General features: G+C 46.1%; 2 protein-coding genes across 3 annotated transcripts; one reads left to right on the top strand and one right to left on the bottom strand.

Moving 5' to 3' along the window:
• Positions 1-322: 322 nt before the first annotated feature.
• On the bottom strand, positions 323-2,157 carry LOC121303150 (cytochrome c oxidase subunit 5B, mitochondrial-like). The gene is made up of 4 exons (XM_041233648.1): positions 2,019-2,157; positions 1,251-1,321; positions 1,015-1,114; positions 323-663 (listed from the first exon to the last, which is right to left on the bottom strand). Exons 1-4 carry the CDS (start codon positions 2,116-2,118, stop codon positions 551-553), a joined length of 384 nt encoding a protein of 127 aa, XP_041089582.1. The 5' UTR covers positions 2,119-2,157; the 3' UTR covers positions 323-550.
• A 9,880-nt stretch (positions 2,158-12,037) lies between these two features.
• Positions 12,038-17,669, top strand: LOC121303180 (neuropeptide Y receptor type 1-like). Of its 2 annotated transcripts, none has more exons than XM_041233700.1 (2): positions 12,038-12,380; positions 16,369-17,669. In XM_041233700.1, the coding sequence occupies exon 2, from the start codon at positions 16,499-16,501 to the stop codon at positions 17,630-17,632; it is 1,134 nt and encodes a 377-aa protein (XP_041089634.1). In that variant the 5' UTR covers positions 12,038-12,380; positions 16,369-16,498; the 3' UTR covers positions 17,633-17,669. The 2 variants fall into 2 exon arrangements, with proteins under 2 accessions (XP_041089634.1, XP_041089635.1); XM_041233701.1 differs by lacking the exon at positions 12,038-12,380 and adding an exon at positions 14,052-14,687.
• Positions 17,670-18,057: the final 388 nt, after the last annotated feature.

Below are 18,057 nucleotides of genomic sequence, written 5' to 3'. Positions count from 1 at the left end.
AGAATCATTGTGCCTTTTAAAATGATCTTTGTCAAATCCGAAGATTTACTCTCGTACTAGAAATATATTTTTACATCAGTACAGCAGTAGGAGGCTGTGTGGATCAGTGGTTAAAGACAGGCTTGTAACCAGGTCCCCAGTTCAAATCCCAGCTCAGCCACTGACTCACTATGTGACCCTCCTTGTGCTCCGTCTTTCAGGGGACCCTGTTGTAAGGGACTCTGCAGCTTACGGACAGCTCACACACCCTCGTCTCTGTAAGTCGCCTTGGATAAAGGCGTCTGCTAAACTAACTAACAATTAAAAAAAATGATGCAGGCAGTTGAGGTTTTAAACGCTGTAAGGTTTATGAGAGGATCCAGACAAATGCAACATACAGTACATTACAGTATCATTGTAAACTGTCACAACTGGAATTTATAGAAGTATACTTGTGTGTGTCCCAAACCATAAATATTTCAAGTCAAAGAAAAACAGAGATGAGGTCACACTGTTTCAAAGGAATTCTCTTGGTTGTTTTTTTTTTTCTTTAAGAAGAGTAATTGAGAGGTTAGTGGGGCAGCTCATGAGGGACCAGTTTGTAATGGGAGCCGCAAGAAGGGCAGCGCTGAGCCTCCCCCTGGTGGAGCCAGAACCAAACTACAGCTGTGTTATCCTCTTCACCTGCAGAGAAAGAATGAGAGAGGAATGAATTGGTGGCTGATCAGTGTCTGAGACCATTACAAATCCACTGCAAGCACAGTAGAGTGTCTTCATTATCGTGTGTGAATTGCACACCAAGTAAAAAGGTTTTCATCAAATAGCTTGCCAGTACATTTTAAACCTTGTTTTGTGCCTCATTGCAAAAAAATAAGAAAGTTGGCACATTTTTAAATTTGTGGGACATGCATGCATCCCTTGTAAATCTCTTTTTTTTTTTTTTTTTAAACAGTAAAATAGGCTCAACCTAACTGCACAGGTTTAAAAGGGTTTCGCAGATTAGCCCCAGATGAAGAGATTAGCGAGCGCGCTTACAGATGCAGCCGACGATCCTCTTGTCGGTGATGGAGGGGACGATGTGGGGGTCTTGCTTGGTCCCGGCGTACTCCTTGGGTCTCAACATGCTGAAGGGGTCCTGGAACAGAACAGAGCACAGTGAGGGGGAGTCTGGCTCGACAAAAGACCGGGGGGGCGGGAGGGAGCGTTACCCAAAGCAGGGATTGTCATTCTGGCTACAAAAGAGTAAGAGCCGTGCAGCTCAGCGTACATACAGAGCCAGTCTTCAGAGCGTGGATGATCTTTTTCTCCATCCCAGTAGCCTGCTCCTCGTCAGTCGGGATGCCTGTCAAGCAAAAAAAAAAAAAAAAAAAAAAATGCATCACTGAAAATGTGCAAAAACAAAACAGTCAGGAGAGGGAGCCCATTTCTAAAACACAGCGCTGCCACAGAAACTCCTGCTGGATAACCAGCCGAGCTGCACTGCCACTTTGCGTGAAGACACAGAGGTATTGCGTGACGGTCCTTGTGTGTCCTTGAGTGTCCTGCCCTGGAGACACCGGCACACACTGAAGGACAACATTAAAACACACGCAACACCGAACTGCTTCCAGTGCTGTACAGTGTAATCACACACGCATTTCCCAAGCTCAAACAACACATCAAGCGCTGTACTGGATTACAAACAATAATAATAATAATCTACTCAAGCATGGACAACACGAGTGTCCGTCCTCCCCACGCTTGTAAAATAATACGTATTACTTCAGCTTGTCTTGAAATAATCTGAAATAATTACTGTATAACGCAATTACTTTCGCTATATAAAAACAACACATTGTGCCCGCGGTATATCCCCGCCTCGACCTACTTTTAAACAAGCCTCCCTAAAAAACATTTGATTTCTTAAATAAATAAAATAAACGAGTAATTATAATAAATGCAATAACCCGTCCTCAGAGGTCAGGCCCGGCGCTGCTTCCTGCAATGCGCCGCCCGTCCTTGCCCCGGGCCCGGCTTGCTCGCAAGCTCCCCGGACTCACCTCCAGCAGACATGCCGCGTACGGGAGCCGGGACCGGGGCGGGTCCTGCCCGACGAGCCGCGACGCGCACGGCGGATCTCAGCAGTAACCTTGCAGCCATTCCGAGGAAGAGACGGGGAGAGTGGCGCACAGACTGCGGCTGCGCACGAGTCACGAGTCACGTGGGAGGGGTGAGGTCGGAACGGAGGGCAGTGACGTGCTAGAGGCGGCTGTCATGTGACTCCGGGGTACCGCCCTCACAGCGGGACACTTGACACATGCTCTTAAAAAATGACAGATTATTTTTCTGAGAAAATGCTATTTGCAAATAGACTCTTTTTTTTTTTTATATACTATATTTTTATTCACGAGCCAGAGAGCGGAGAGTAAGTTTAAATAAGAACTTTATACCTGTCCGTATGCGAGGATCGTATCACTTTGTATAGGTGATACCAGGAGATCCATGTGAAAATATTATTTCTGGAGCGTCTTCTTGTTTCTGCTGTCTGGGGATTGCTAGGTTTGCTATAATGGCAGTTGGTAACGCTGCAGTTGGATTTCTAGTTTATGTGCTGGATGCAGATACTCAAGATTTGGAGAGTAATTCATTTGAACGTGCTTTAATTACGTGCTCTATTAAGCCGCTTTAAATAATGTCTTTAGTGCACAACACAAAGCCGGCCCTCGTGTGTCCTGGTCTACAAATTAATAACCGTGCGATTCAATCTAGAACTCGTCGTGATCAAACCAACTAACTACTGATTTCTTTTTTTAATTAATGGATTTACTTACATTGTAAAATCTGTTTAAGGTTACTCTCACACTCCACTTTCCACAGCAATGCCTCCCAGTCCCTCTGTAACCTGGCCTGCCGCTATTATTCCACAAGATGGCACTGTGGAGCCATTTTCAACGGGGTTTACAAGAAACGAAAGCCAGCGAAGCGCTCTGGGAACGACTGAGAGGTGCAAGTGAAGAAACGGCTGCGTGGGTTTGCGTGGGTCTCTGTTCTCCACAGGGGGTCTAGGAAAAGCAGCGATCAAAACAAACACAAGCAGCCGCTTCTTCACTCGTTTCACTGTGAATGGAAAATTAACCCAAACAGCAGCAGGACCCTGCTTCAATTAAAATCACACCGTCAATGGTGGGTAGGTGGGTGGGTGTGTGTGTGTGTGTATGTGTGTATATATATATATATATATGCATGCCTGCCTGTAACAGAAATCATCGCTCATGGTTCACATTCAAAGCGATCGATGAAAAATACAGACCCGAAAGTCCAAATAAAAATCGAATGAGCCTGCGGGCATGCTTAAAACTAGCAGGGCTGCAAGTTCGGTTCGATGAAGTAAGCGACCCACCCCCGTGCTCAGACTTCTGCCTTGCATTTATCGTTGTTTTAAAAAAACAACAAAAACGATTTATTTCGTTAATAAAAGAGGGGGGGGGGGGGGTCACACAGACCTGCTGTAGGCAGTCTGCTGAAATATAAAACATTCGATAAAACATTTTATTTTTTTTAATGAAACGCAGGGAAAACATCTATATATAACAAATAAATCACACCCTGTCTACAAACTTCAGCAGCAGCTTGCATTAATAATTAATTAATTTCGTTCCCGTTTTAAAATATAGACGAGTTTACCCTGCGGCACGAGTAAGTCAAAATAAACGATGAAACGCATTTCTACTCCCTTTAATGCTGCACCAAGAAGGATCCCTCTACTTCATCTGCAGCAGCCCCTGATCCTGTGACATGCCTTATAAACTGCATGGTTCTTATTCCCTGCTAGCTACAGTATTCGCTGGACAGGCTGCTCACCAGAAAAGGGGAGCTGGAGGACGGGAGAGATTGGTTCAGTTATTGGAACCAAGCCATCCACTTTCCCCACTCTCTCTCAATATAGATTCCGTGCGCATTCAATTCAGATTCATATGAACAGCCTTCCAATCGACTAACAAGAGGTTTACTGGATCGCGTTCACGACATTACAGTTAGGCGCTCACGAAGAGGTCGCTACATCCATAAAATAATGAACCCCTGTGTTTGTTTGTTTTTTTTTTTTTTAAGGAGAAGATGTTACTTTTACGAAACAAAAAACACACGGGGAGCACCGAGGAGTCCTTCAGCAATATCACTTAGGTTCTGGTAAAATGAACAGGCGTTTGACCTCTTTTCAAAATCAAACGTTTAAGGCGGGAGTAAACGCTTTGATCCTATAACCCTGCAATGCCGGTTATCAGACCAGGGTCCGCTTTGCGACGCTGACGATGCACCGCGCTTTGCACACACGCCAGTCTCTTTGCAGCGTGTTCCAGGTCTTGCAGTTTTTAAGGATGGGTGCGTTTTGGTCCCGCTGCCCCTGATGTATTTCACAGCGTGCTCGCCTCGCTCTTCCATCCCTCAGGGCTACAGAGAGCGACCCGCCCCCCGGGTTCACACGTTATTAACAGCGGCAGCTGGTGTCTGAGTCAACCCCTGCAAGCGCATCAGGGTAATCTGCCCAGGAAGGAAAGTACTGTTACTTGGAAAGAAATGTAATGAGGTAAAAGTCTAAATATCCTTCTAGAAAACTACTTGAGTAAAAGCACAAAGTATATCTTAAAAGTACCCAAGTTTCAGAAGTAAAAATAATCCGTCTTTAAATTCTATCCATGGAAATCTGAGATTACGCACCGAGCATATTTATCAAGGGGCGGGCCCGTCCTTGCAGATCAAACTGATTGGCTTTCTGAAGTGCCACTCAGCTCTGATTGCGGGCAGGGAAACAAACAAACAAACAAACAAACAAAAACAGCAACAACCAGCAAACAGCTGCTGACTTGGCGTGGCAGCGAACAGTGTGAGGCGTTGGAGAGTTTGAGTGTATTTAAACTCACAGTAGTAAGCTCCCGGAAAGCAAGCCCGGCTTTTGCAAATGATTTCCCTGTTTTTTAATGTCCCATGCAATCTCCACGCAGGCGCAGTGAGATAGCTGCAAAAGAACGATCACCGCATTCTACGCATTAACACGCATTAAATACAAATGCGCGTTTACGAGAATGCGCGGTAATGTCTTTTATAATGGAAAACGGGAGACCTGTGAAGTCATGGCAATGCAGATTGAGATTTACTCATATACTGTAATCGGTCACACTAACTCTTGAGCACAAGGGCTAAAGCTTCTTGGGTCTCAACAGGTTTGATTGAGTGCAGCAGAGCGAGACACAAGAGCTGTTTCATGAGCAGGTGAACCAATAGCCTTTAACATTGGTTTCCATGGGAGACCAATACGCACAGACAATGCTGTATGATTGTTATCAGCAATAGGTGGGGTTTTACAGTATGCAAGACAGAGGCTGTCAGAGCCTAAAGGCTATCATAATGCCACAGCCCCCAACTCTCCCTCAATCTGTACCCATCTATACTGTAACACAGCCCCCAACTCTCCCTCAATCTGTACCCCTCTATACTGTAACACAGCCCCCAACTCTCCCTCAATCTCTACCCCTCTATACTGTAACACAGCCCCCAACTCTCCCTCAATCTGTACCCCTCTATACTGTAACACAGCCCCCAACTCTCCCTCAATCTGTACCCCTCTATACTGTAACACAGCCCCCAACTCTCCCTCAATCTGTACCCCTCTATACTGTAACACAGCCCCCAACTCTCCCTCAATCTGTACCCCTCTATACTGTAACACAGCCCCCAACTCTCCCTCAATCTGTACCCCTCTATACTGTAACACAGCCCCCAACTCTCCCTCAATCTGTACCCCTCTATACTGTAACACAGCCCCCAACTCTCCCTCAATCTGTACCCCTCTATACTGTAACAGAGCCCCCAACTCTCCCTCAATCTGTACCCCTCTATACTGTAACACAGCCCCCAACTCTCCCTCAATCTGTACCCCTCTATACTGTAACACAGCCCCCAACTCTCCCTCAATCTGTACCCCTCTATACTGTAACACAGCCCCCAACTCTCCCTCAATCTGTACCCCTCTATACTGTAACACAGCCCCCAACTCTCCCTCAATCTGTACCCCTCTATACTGTAACACAGCCCCCAACTCTCCCTCAATCTGTACCCCTCTATACTGTAACACAGCCCCCAACTCTCCCTCAATCTGTACCCCTCTATACTGTAACACAGCCCCCAACTCTCCCTCAATCTGTACCCCTCTATACTGTAACACAGCCCCCAACTCTCCCTCAATCTGTACCCCTCTATACTGTAACACAGCCCCCAACTCTCCCTCAATCTGTACCCCTCTATACTGTAACACAGCCCCCAACTCTCCCTCAACGTGTGTCCTGCTGTAATGCATGGGTGATTGTGAGTTATTGTTGAGGTCTTTTGAAAGCTACGTTGCTGCTTTGTCAATGCTGGGACATGAGCACTACAATTAGAGCTGCCTGTCTGGGTGAGAGATTGTACAGCTGTGCCTGTAATTACACTCACATCTGTACACACACCCCCCCTGTATACTGTAACACAGCCCCCAACCCTCCCTCAATCTGTACCCCCCCCCCCCCCCCCCTGTAACACAGCCCCCAACTCTCCCCAATCTGTACCCCACTATACTGTAACACAGTGTGTCCCTGTGATACTGTATGAAATTGAGAGAGAGAGACCCCAACTCTCCCTCAATCAATCTAAATGGGAGAATGCTGTGTCGGGGGTTCGAGGGAGTTACCATGGGGGGGAGATATGTACATTGTGTCTGGGTTTGTCGGAGTTAGACATGGGGAATAGGACATTGTGTCGGTGTTTGAGAGGGAGTTAAATACATGGGGAGATATGACGATTGTGGCGGGTGGTGAGAGGGAGTTACACCTTGGGAGCATGACATTGTGTTCGTTGGTTGAGAGAATGTAGACTTGTGGTCGGGGGTTGAATGGAGTAGAGTTCAGAATGCAGAGAGATCTTACAGAGATACCCACACATAGATACCCCAGCTCTGTATAATAGTAATACAAGATCTTGTTTTGCCATTTTAAGACTGGATAACCCCCCCCCCCATCAGTTTTTGGGGGGGTAACGCACTACATGCATTAATGTAATCTGGTTACATTTTCCAGTAACTTGTAACTGTAGATTCCTTTTTCAGACAGGTAAAAGATTACATTTTATGTGAAAATAAAAAAATTGCATTGTTACAGCTAACATATTACATGTAAAATCAGAAAACGCTTCAACACTGCAAGTGAAACCTTACCTGTCACATGAAGGCGCTGGTCATCTTGCTGGGAAACTGTGTCACAGGAGGGGAGGAGCGGGCTGGATTTTCAAAGAATATTTCGAGCTGCAGCCTGGCCAATCCAAAAAAAAAAAACTCCATATCTCTGCTTGAGAAGTAACTATATGTAACCATAATTACTTAAAGCGTTACTGTAACTAGCTACAGTCTTGTTCAAGTAGCTTGTGACTGTAACGGACTTAAAGCGTTACTGTAACTAGCTACAGTCTTGTTCAAGTAGCTTGTGACTGTAACGGATTACTTTTTTAAAATGATACTCTTAGAATTCCAAAAACTCTTTCATTCGGTATGGTGTAGATTCGGGATTCGGTCTTGGGCACACCTTTAGCATGTATAGCTCTGTGCCCTAACATATTGAATTACATGTTGCTTTGTGTCGAGTTAAGCAGAAGGAAAGACTCTAGTCTCCTGCCTTTAATAGGGAGTGATAACTGTAAAGGACGGAAACTCGCTTACAAGACCCTGCGTGGACGCTGACTATCTATCGCCATCTAATAATAGCCCTGGTTTAAGTTGCAATCCATATTAATCTTATATATAGCGATTAATCGACCCAAATTCTTCAAATCACATTTCCAACCAATAAAAGGAAAATAAATGCAACAGCGTTGGTTAGATATCAATGATATCATTTGCAACTTGAATTAAGAGCCCATGCAGCAATGAAGGGAGTGTATACATGCAATCACAGGTTCATATTCAAATGCTTATTCTGACCCTTGAGCTGCGCACGGAGGCCCAGCCAAGCCTGACTCTAAATTCAGTCTTGCACAAGAGATTTATTTTGCTGGTTGCGCAATGGCTGTCGTGGGTTTGTGGTTCTGACCAGTGAAAGACGGGTCACTTGGGTGCTCTGCAGGCAGAAGGGAACTCAATGCGACAAGGACGCGTGGTTATAGCCCTCATGCATGAAACACTTTCATTTTTTTTTAAACAATCTGCAAGACATTTGACAGAGTTGTTTTTTTAATTATTATTTTTTTTATTTGGAGGATTTATTAAAAACTCCAAGACAGCTTCTGCAAAGCCCATTCAATTTTTTTTTTAATGTTTTCTTCAATGTATCAATAATTCAGTGTGCAATTGTCATACTTTTCCAAAATTCACTAATCTGTTTCACCGTTTAAAGGAGTGCAAACAAATCATTTGCTTCTTTCACGTGTTAGCACCAGGGATACAGCACAGTGGGTGTTCAGTAGTCACTGCCACACAAGTGTGTTGTACAGCACGTGTTAGACACTCCGTTGCTTCTGTAGATTAGACTTGTCGTGTGAAATCAAACCACTGTGGCTGAAAATCCTGGGAAATTGTCAAAACAGTCAAATTAATAATTGTCTAATTGAGATTAATAGACTCCACATGCAATTCATTTAAAACAGTAAGACAAAATGAACACGGAGCCACACATGGGAAAACACAGGAGACTTTAATTGTTTAGGGTTACTGATTAATGCACAAAGCTGTCTAATGTGTGGTGCCTGGCCTTCAATTACAGCCACTGTGGTGCGCAGGGGATTCATTACTGTTTAAGCAGGAAACCGTAAGCTATTGTGATTGAAATCCTGCTTACAACAGCACAGGACACCAAGAGCATTGACACACAGCACAAGGACGCTGTAGAAATAACATTATTATTAGTCATTTAGCAGACTAGGGAGAGAACAATTGTTGCTGCAGAGTCACTTCCAATAGAATCTGTTTGTTTTGTGTCTCATCCAAAGGACGGAGCACAAGGAGGGGAAGTGGCTTGGTCAGGGTCGCACACAGTGATTCAATGGCTGAGCCGGGATTTGATCCAGGAACCTCTTGGTAATAAGCCCTTTTCTTAAACCACTGGACCACCGCTTATCTTGTAAGTCTGGGCATATATTTTCCAAGTAACTTCATTTTAAGATGTTTTAAGTAGTCGGGTATTAATTCAAATGGAATAAAACGTCTTAATTACACAAATTAAAGCCATCCTTCGTTCACGCAATTATTGATTTTCAATGAATAACAATCTTCAAATGAGAAATGAGACCCTTGCTCTGCTGTGCGCCTTCTAGCACTGACTGGCGATCGTCTTGTCTTTTGCAACGCGTACGCGCAAGAAAACTAATTCAAGCAAGCTTTTAATCCCCTGGGTCTTCATTTTTTTTTCTTAAATTCAGTCTAATTAACGTAAACCAGATGGCACTGCATGATGTAGATTGAGACAGATCTATCTGCTTACCCCCTTCATCCTCTCTCTCTCTCTCTCTCTGAAATCTAATTACACAGAGTGTGTTTCTGTGTGTGTGTGTATGTATGTGTGGGGGGGGGGTGGGTGTGTGTGTGTGAGTGTGTGTGGGGGGGAGGGGTCAATCTGTGTGTGTCTCAGTGTGTGCGTATGTGAGCGTGTTTGTGTGTGCGTGTGTGTGTGTGTGAGTGTGTGGGGGGGGGGGGGGGGGTGTGGGTGTGTGCGTATGGAGTGTGTCAGGTGTGTGTACACACAGTGTCACACACGCGTGTGTGACACTCGGGCACAACACACACACGCACACAACCCCCCCCTCCCACACACACACAGAGTCACACCCGCCCCCCTCACAACATTGTGTGGTCTGTGTGTGTGTGTGTGTGTGTGTGTGTGTGTGTGTGTGTGTGTGTGTGTGGGGGGGGGGGGGGGGGGGAGGGTCTGTGTGTGTCTCAGTGTGTGTCACCACGCATACACTCGCACAAACACACACGCACAACACACCCCCCCCTCCACACACACTCCACACACACCCCCCCTCCCAGACACACGTATGTGGGGTGTGGGTCTGTGTGTGTCTCAGTGTGTGCGTGTGTGAGCGTGTTTGTGTGTGCGTGTGTTGGGGGGTGTGTGTGTGTGTGTGTGTGTGTGTGTGTGTGTGTGTGTGTGTGGGGGGGGGGTCTGTGTGTGTCTCAGTGTGTGCGTATGTGAGCGTGTTTGTGTGTGTGTGTGTGTGGGGGGGAGTGTGTGTGTGTGTGTGTGTGTGTGTGTGTGTGTGTGTGTGTGTGTGTGTGTGTGGGGGGGGGGGAGGGGGGGGGGGGGAGGAGGCGGCGTGCCTCTGGGATGACAGTGCAGCAGAGAGCCGCATGCAGCGCGGTAATTAAATTCCTCCCGTTTCAGAAAAGGAACTTCAATGCATCCTCAGTCAGGATATCAGTGTTGATCAGATTACTGCCGGGACCCCAACCCGATTACATGCTCGCCACACTTCCTGCGTCTACCCTGTTTGACAGAGCCAGGAGACTGGGAGCACTTCAAAATCAACCTCCTTATCTCGTGTTAGCTTTATTACATTATCCACCGACTCCCTTTGATAGAGTGCCAGACAAACAGCCCCACTATACCCCCCTGGTGTGAGACTCTCAACGAGTTATGCGTTCAATGTTCATGCCAGATTTCATGACACATGGATAAGCGGTTCTCCGGATATAGGGAATAATGTGGGACCCGCGATATATACACATGACAGCGAAGCGCCGTAACACATCAATTCACTTTTACAAGACGAATTTGAATTGGGTGTTATTTCAGAAATGCAAACCGGTGGACCAGAAGTCTTTCCCCCCACGTCTTCTTCACTGGAGCCCCTGAGACCTGCTCCCGGTTCTGATCAGCTGAGCTGCAGACGCGCTGCGAATCGCTTCATCATTCTGCTTGTCGAATTGCCTCCCGGCAACACCAAGGATTAAGATCCAGTAGAAAAAGATTTCACTTTAAATTTAAAAAAAAAAAAAAAAAGAGCGTCCCTCTGTCTCGATTAAGAGACATCTTGAGCTGGATTTTGATTACAAACAGGCCATCTCAGCCAGACGCCTTGTCATCTTCTTAATAAAGCCATTTGACAGCAATCTTGAGCCAATTTAAAAAGCTCTCTGGGGACTGATGACTTATTACAGGCTCCCATCCTCTCTCCCGCTGAGACACGGCAGATAACCTCATGTTCAAACCGCTGTATGTCAAAATATGCAACCGCTAGAAACTCACACACTCCCTCCCTGCTGGACCCGGTCCTGGGGTTCAGAACTCCTCGTATGAGGGTATTTCTTTTTAATATTTCAATGAAAAAAAAAAAAATAATAATCATTAGGAGGGTATCGGTAATAGAAGAGCTGAGCTCAGTGCCGCTGGGGTATTTGTTCATAAACCACACAAAATTAAACAAAACGATATCGTCTCGCAGTGTATATTAACCGCTTATCATGCAACGTACTAGTAACATGACTTAGCAGAAGCTTTTGAGGATATAAGATCGAAAGACCACTAGTATTCTAAGGAGACATCGTTTTCAATACGGCTATAGCTCTTGTTTGCAAAGCCCTGCCTGCTGTGATGGTAGATGAGTGTTACCGACAGACTGACTTCACTGTTCGCTTTCAAACCTGATTCCCCCCTGACAGGGTCCTAAATTATATCTGCTATGCCTGTTCCAGCTGCAGGCGCACAGCCCGGTGCGCTCTACTGCATTTCGATTCATCTGAAGCAAAACTCCGCTGCGTGTCTACTGAGAGGGGAGATGAGTGGGTTTTGTTTGCAATCTTTCACGGTTTCTTTTCTGTTTGGAACACTGTCTCCTGGGTAATTAAATATCTAAATGAAGCAAAGCAAGCCCGGGTAGTTAAAAACGTACCAAAGACTTTCACAAAGAACAGCGAATGTGTAATTAAGACATGGCTTCATCAAATTGAGAATGTCCTTTCTGTTTTAAAAAAAAAAAAAACCTTTTAAGCACGGTCTAATTGGGAAAGTGGCACCCCCTGCTGGTCATAGTAAGGATTACCTACAGCGTTTGGAGGTTATGGATATCACCTGCAAGGTTTCTGTGCGTTAGGGCAACAAATAATCTACATATTTTACAATTGCATGTGCACAGCCATAAGTTGTTATCCTGCTTTAATTGCCACCCCTGCTCTCGATTCTGAATTCGGGAGCTGTATTCCTTTAAGAAAGATTCTGCTTTCAGATTTAAAAAAAGCTGCCAGCCCCTTTTCAAACTACTTGCGCGCCGCGGGGGGTCTGGGGGGTTTATAGAGGCGAGCCGGCGGCTGGACTCGCAGTGCGTGTTTCAATACAGCGGCTGAGCCCTTCTGAGAAGCCGGGTGCCGAAGTGACATTTCTTGAGAAGCAGCTCCGCTCTGATTCACGGTAAATATCAGCGCTGTTTTAGATGCACATATTGTACAGAAATGCTACGTGTTATTATTTGAAGACTGCTGAAGATGTGTGAATATGGTATAGGATGGAACTGGAATGTTGAATTCTGTTTAGAATGGATTATTAAACGTATAGATAATTTAAATTATTAAAGCCAACAGATATCTTTTATTATAATCAATAAAATGTCATTGAACACACGTAGCTTTTATTTCGCATTTACTTTGTAGGATATAATTGAATAACTATAGATAGTGCGTAGAAGCCAGACGGAGCACTGTATTATATTATTTATGCTGTTATGGTCTGACTGTCTTCCGAATATCCGTCGCATATTTTTGAAGCCCGAATTTTATTATTATTATTATTATTATTATTATTATTATTATTATGAAATCTTTAGAATCCGAGGTAAGCTCTAAAGCTTAAGAAGCTGCTATATATTTTAAAAATCAATACTGTGATATTATAAATAAAATTAACAGTGCCCGTCCATCTCTCTGTCTGTCCACCTCTCTGTCTGTCTGTCTCTACCTAGACTTCGCAACTCTATCAAACTTGTATCATAAACACTCCTCACATAGCCTGCATTTGCCTATAATCTGACTCGGTTTGGTGTATATTACGCACCTGTGTCAGGTACTGTATGCGATTATTACACGAGCATTGCCCCCCGGACGTGGTTCTGAAGCGGCGCATTTGGCGAGGCTGTCGGTTCTGAAGCGGCGCATTTGGCGAGGCTGTCGGTTCTGAAGCGGGCGCATTTGGCGAGGCTGTCGGTTCTGAAGGGGCGCATTTGGCGAGGCTGTCGGTTCTGAAGGGGCGCATTTGGCGAGGCTGTCGGTTCTGAAGGGGCGCATTTGGCGAGGCTGTCGGTTCTGAAGCGGCGCATTTGGCGAGGCTGTCGGTTCTGAAGCGGCGCATTTGGCGAGGCTGTCGGTTCTGAAGCGGCGCATTTGGCGAGGCTGTCGGTTCTGAAGCGGCGCATTTGGCGAGACTGTCGGTTCTGAAGCGGCGCATTTGGCGAGGCTGTCGGTTCTGAAGCGGCGCATTTGGCGAGGCTGTCGGTTCTGAAGCGGCGCATTTGGCGAGACTGTCGGTTCTGAAGCGGCGCATTTGGCGAGGCTGTCGGTTCTGAAGCGGCGCATTTGGCGAGGCTGTCGGTTCTGAAGCGGCGCATTTGGCGAGGCTGTCGGTTCTGAAGCGGCGCAGTCACAGCGAGGTATTGGAGTTGCAGGGGAAGACCCCGGAGAGCGGAAACATATTTACCCCGCGCTGGATACCTGTGGAGATTGTGCCGAGCTCCGGAACAGCGGGAGGTGCGATTTGTGTGTTTCAAGATGAAAGGAAGATGTGCCTTTGGCAGGTTGGCTTGACGGAGTCCAGCTGTGCGGTTTTTTAATTTTTTTTTTTTTAAATGTTTATATTGTCGGCTGCTGTACGTGTTCTTGTGAACCTAAAACCTCAAGCTAAAAAAAACAAAATCCTTTTCTAAATTGATTTATAACGAAATTTCCCCGTTTTGATCGTTTCGAGTGGTTCCTCGCAATTAATCACATTTCATTTGTTATTCTCTGGTTAGTCAGTGTTTTAGGTTTTTTTTTTTAATTTCAGAGAGAGGTCTCATCAGGTATGATGTTTTTAAAGCAGATGACGTCAGCTATACCAATCTCGAAACGCAACATGGCACAGATGACGTCATGATCGGATTTCTTTATTTACTCGTCGTGCAATGCAACAGGTGAAACACGCGCTCCGATTGGCTTAAAGGGGCTTCTGCGCCAGGATCGCGGCTCTCGGACGGTGCTTCAATGTAACTGGATTGCTTGAGACACTTATCCGGGCAAGGGAGGGGTAATGAATACCTAGCTGCTTGGAGAGAGAGATCGACACCTCCGAGATATGCGAGAAAGAGGCTGTCATTGTAACAGAGGGCTCTGGAGGGGACAGTAACCTCGCTCTTCACCTGTCACGTCACTGACTCCCTGCCTCCATCGCACATCTGTGGAACAATAACGTAGAAGTGCCTTCTTCACCTCCTCCCTCGCCAGATGTCAAACCCCAAGCTGCTCTGATACTGCGCAGTGCTGTGCATTCAACCCTGTTGTTGTTCTTGAGTATTTATACTTTTCCAAACTGTTGCATGCAGTGTAACAGTTTGCAGGGTGCGCGTCAAGACCTCCGGCGTGCAGTCTTGTTCATGCCAGCTGCTTTTCTTGAAATCTCAATCAGTAGGTGTCAATCAGAATAAATCACCCCTCACGCTTCAGCCTCGCGATCAAGACCCCATTCTCAAGGGTAAGGAATTCTAACCCTACAGCTGAGCCTGTGGCTGTACTCTGCTTCCAGACCAAGAAGAGAGAAGGATAAACTGTCATTGGATATTTATTTCAGGATAAACGGTTCATTACAGACAAGCTCTGTTGGGGGGGGGGGGTTACTGTCTAATAAAGATTATTCCATACTCTGCTAGAAAAGCAGGAACCCACAGATTATCCCCCAAAACGAAAAAAGAGCCCCCCCCCCCACCCAATGACTACTCCGCTAGGAAAAAGCCCCCCCCCCCCCCCCCTCTGTTTTCTTTTCCCCTAAAGAAATAATGACTTAGAATGCATCACATCAATTAAATACGGCTGATTTTTTGTTTAAAAAAAAATAATTGGTGCTTAACGGGATAATGATACAGCTCTTTTCCAAGTCTCTATTTGAATTCTTGTTTCACAGACCGTTTACCTTTGATTATGTTACAACGGATGGTAGGTTTTTGTTCACAGAAACTCACATTTTATTTTTAGTTTTCCGTATTTGTAAAACAAAAACAACAACAACAACAAAAAAATGACACCAAAGAGATACACAGAGGAGGATACAAAAGACCCTTAAATGGAAAACACAAATTCTTACAAACTAATCCTCTTAAGTTTTTTGCTTAAAGCAATTTGCATTAACAGAACCCCATTATCTCTCCCAGCTAACCAGTGGCTTATCAGAAAGCCAGCCGCCTTTCCCCGCTGCATTTCAATGCAGGGTCATTCCAGGCACTTCAAACCCTGACAGAGTTTTAGATTACAAAAGTAAATTGTCAGTTTGACGGCTTTTTTTTTTTAAATGGCTATCTCCTCTCTCTGGCGGTGACAATTATCTTTGTGTTCCATTGGATCTTAGTGCTTTCAAGTCCCCTTTTCAAGGACGTCTTCAGTTCATAAATAATATGCAACTAGGACAATGGAAATGCAATGGGGTGCAGTTTGAGTTTCCAATCCATTGTGTTGCTGGAAATGCTCATGCTAGGATTTCTACAGGATAATGCATTGAGATTCGTCCTGGACCCCCATAGATGGTCTAGTCGAGGGAAAAGGCTCAGTTTCCACGCAATGCCAGACGTTGACGTTTGCTGGCAGTTCTTTCCCAGCATGCCTTGTGGCTAAGGTCACATTCATTTGCTTGCAAAACTGAAAGGATGGAGGATTCTTCTTTGGAGCGTTTTGTTACTTCCGTTTAAAATAAATTATATAGATTATGCTTTCTGAAACCAATTTCAAACTGACCCTAATATTTTTTATGAAAATTTGTTAGTATTGATTTGTACGTGTCACAAAATATGGAGGGTCATCATATTAGTTTTTGAACTAAATAATCCAAATTAATAGAAGGACGTGGGAACATTTTTACAAACAAAAGGATGCTGTTCATCCTGTCCTGCTTATCCGGTTCATAGAAGCTTATTGTTCCTAAAACTTCAAGTAGCATCTCAAAGAATCAAAGATGATTCAGCATCGACAACATGGCTTGATTATCCATTAAAGTAAAAAGTGTCTCTTACCCTCTATCCTAAGTCTGTCTCCACTTAATTTTGAAAGCATTGGCTGGGGTTACATTGGTCAGGTTTTGTTAGTGGTATAGCATGGTCCTGTAATAAAAACAATACATTTACCTTTACGTGAATCAGAAATCTAAACCCGACCTTTTTGTTTTTCAGCAGCGACGATGCAGCCTGTAGATGGAGGACCCGTGGGGTCTCCTTTGAGGCTCCTGTCCCAGTAAAACCAATTCTGAACTTTCGATCCACCCACTAAACTCAGCCACTTCAACGCCAGAGTCCTGGAGCCATGGAGCTCCCGAAGCTGCTGTACCTGAACAGCACCGGCCGGAGGAACAGTGCCCAAGCCTGGGAAGAGTTCCTGGAAGCCAGCCAGTGCAGGAGCTCTGTTGGGGGCACTACTTTCCTGATCATCGCCTATAGTACGGTGATCGCCGTGGGGTTGATCGGCAACACCTGCCTGGTGTTCGTCATCTCGCGGCAGAAGGAGATGAGGAACGTCACCAACATCCTCATCGCCAACCTCTCCTGCTCCGACATCCTCATGTGCATCGTGTGCCTGCCCGTCACCGTCATCTACACGCTGATGGACCGCTGGATCCTGGGAGAGGCGCTGTGCAAGGTCACCCCCTTCGTCCAGTGCATGTCGGTCACCGTTTCCATCTTCTCCTTGGTCCTCATTGCCCTGGAGAGGCACCAGCTCATCATCAACCCCACGGGCTGGAAACCGGCGGTGGGCCACTCCTACCTGGCGGTGGCCATCACCTGGTTGGTAGCCTGCTTCATCTCCTTGCCCTTCCTGTCCTTCAACATCCTGACGGACGCCCCTTTCCAGAATCTCAGCCTGTCCTTCGATCCTTTCCCAGACCATTTTGCCTGCATGGAGCTCTGGCCCTCGGAGAAGCACCGCCTGGCCTACGCTACCTGCCTCCTCCTCTTCCAGTACTGCCTGCCCCTCTCCCTGGTCCTCTTCTGCTATTTCCGCATCTTCCTGAGGCTCCTGCGGAGGAAGGATATGGTGGAGCGCTCCAGGGATTGCAGCGGGGGGAGGAAGTCGGGGAGGAGGAACAGCCACCGGGTCAACGTCATGCTGGCCTCCATCGTGGCGGTCTTTGCCCTCTGCTGGCTCCCCCTCAACGTCTTCAACACGCTCTTCGACTGGAACCACCAGGCCATCCCCGCCTGCCAGCACAACCTCATCTTCTCCTTCTGCCACCTCACCGCCATGGCCTCCACCTGTGTCAACCCCGTCCTCTACGGGTTCCTCAACAGCAACTTCCAGAAGGAGGTCAAGTCCATCCTGTACCGCTGCCGCTGCGGAGGGACCCCGGAGAGCTACGAGAACTTCCCACTCTCCACCGTCAGCACCGAGGTCTCCAAAGCATCCACCGCTCGTAACGGATCAGCCAGCCTCGATGCCTAGAGAGAGAGGGAGAGAGAGGGAGAGAGAGAGAGAGAGAGAGAGAGAGAGGGGGAGAGAGAGAGAGAGGGGGAGAGAGAGAGAGAGAGAGAGAGGGGGAGAGGGAGAGAGACTTTGTCTTTTCACAATAAGACTATTTGATTGTTGTTCTGTGATTGTTGGAGGATCTTATTTGTAGTTTACCTGTCTTAGTCCTTTCAGCCAGCATGTGACAGACAAATCGTTCCTGGCACTGCAAAGTCCACAACAAACAAAGAACCCCCCACATCACCCTGTTCCACAGACCACTGCATTACCAACAACGATAGCACGACATGGTGTGCGGTCCAGGGATCCTGATATGGTATAACACATATACTGCTGGGATCAGGACAGGATGAGTTTATCCCATTGGAAGTCCATCGGCATATCAAAATATGATACCATTT

The sequence above is a fragment of the Polyodon spathula genome, chromosome 31, assembly GCF_017654505.1.
Source record: "Polyodon spathula isolate WHYD16114869_AA chromosome 31, ASM1765450v1, whole genome shotgun sequence".
In the NCBI taxonomy this organism is placed as follows: Eukaryota; Metazoa; Chordata; class Actinopteri; order Acipenseriformes; family Polyodontidae; genus Polyodon; species Polyodon spathula.
Note: the sequence above shows the minus strand (reverse complement) of the source record. Positions and strands in the feature narration are given on the sequence as shown.

What these genes read in the sequence shown, in the direction of transcription:
- LOC121303150 (XM_041233648.1), bottom strand. Translation starts at nt 2,118, where the DNA reads ATGGCTGCAAGGTTACTGCTGAGATCCGCCGTGCGCGTCGCGGCTCGT. An exon ending in ACGCGGCATGTCTGCTGGAG is followed by an intron (nt 1,322 to 2,018) that starts GTGAGTCCGGGG and finishes TTTGCTTGACAG; the next exon opens with GCATCCCGACTGACGAGGAG. An exon ending in ACGCTCTGAAGACTGGCTCT is followed by an intron (nt 1,115 to 1,250) that starts GTATGTACGCTG and finishes GTTCTGTTCCAG; the next exon opens with GACCCCTTCAGCATGTTGAG.
- LOC121303180 (XM_041233700.1), top strand. Translation starts at nt 16,499, where the DNA reads ATGGAGCTCCCGAAGCTGCTGTACCTGAACAGCACCGGCCGGAGGAAC.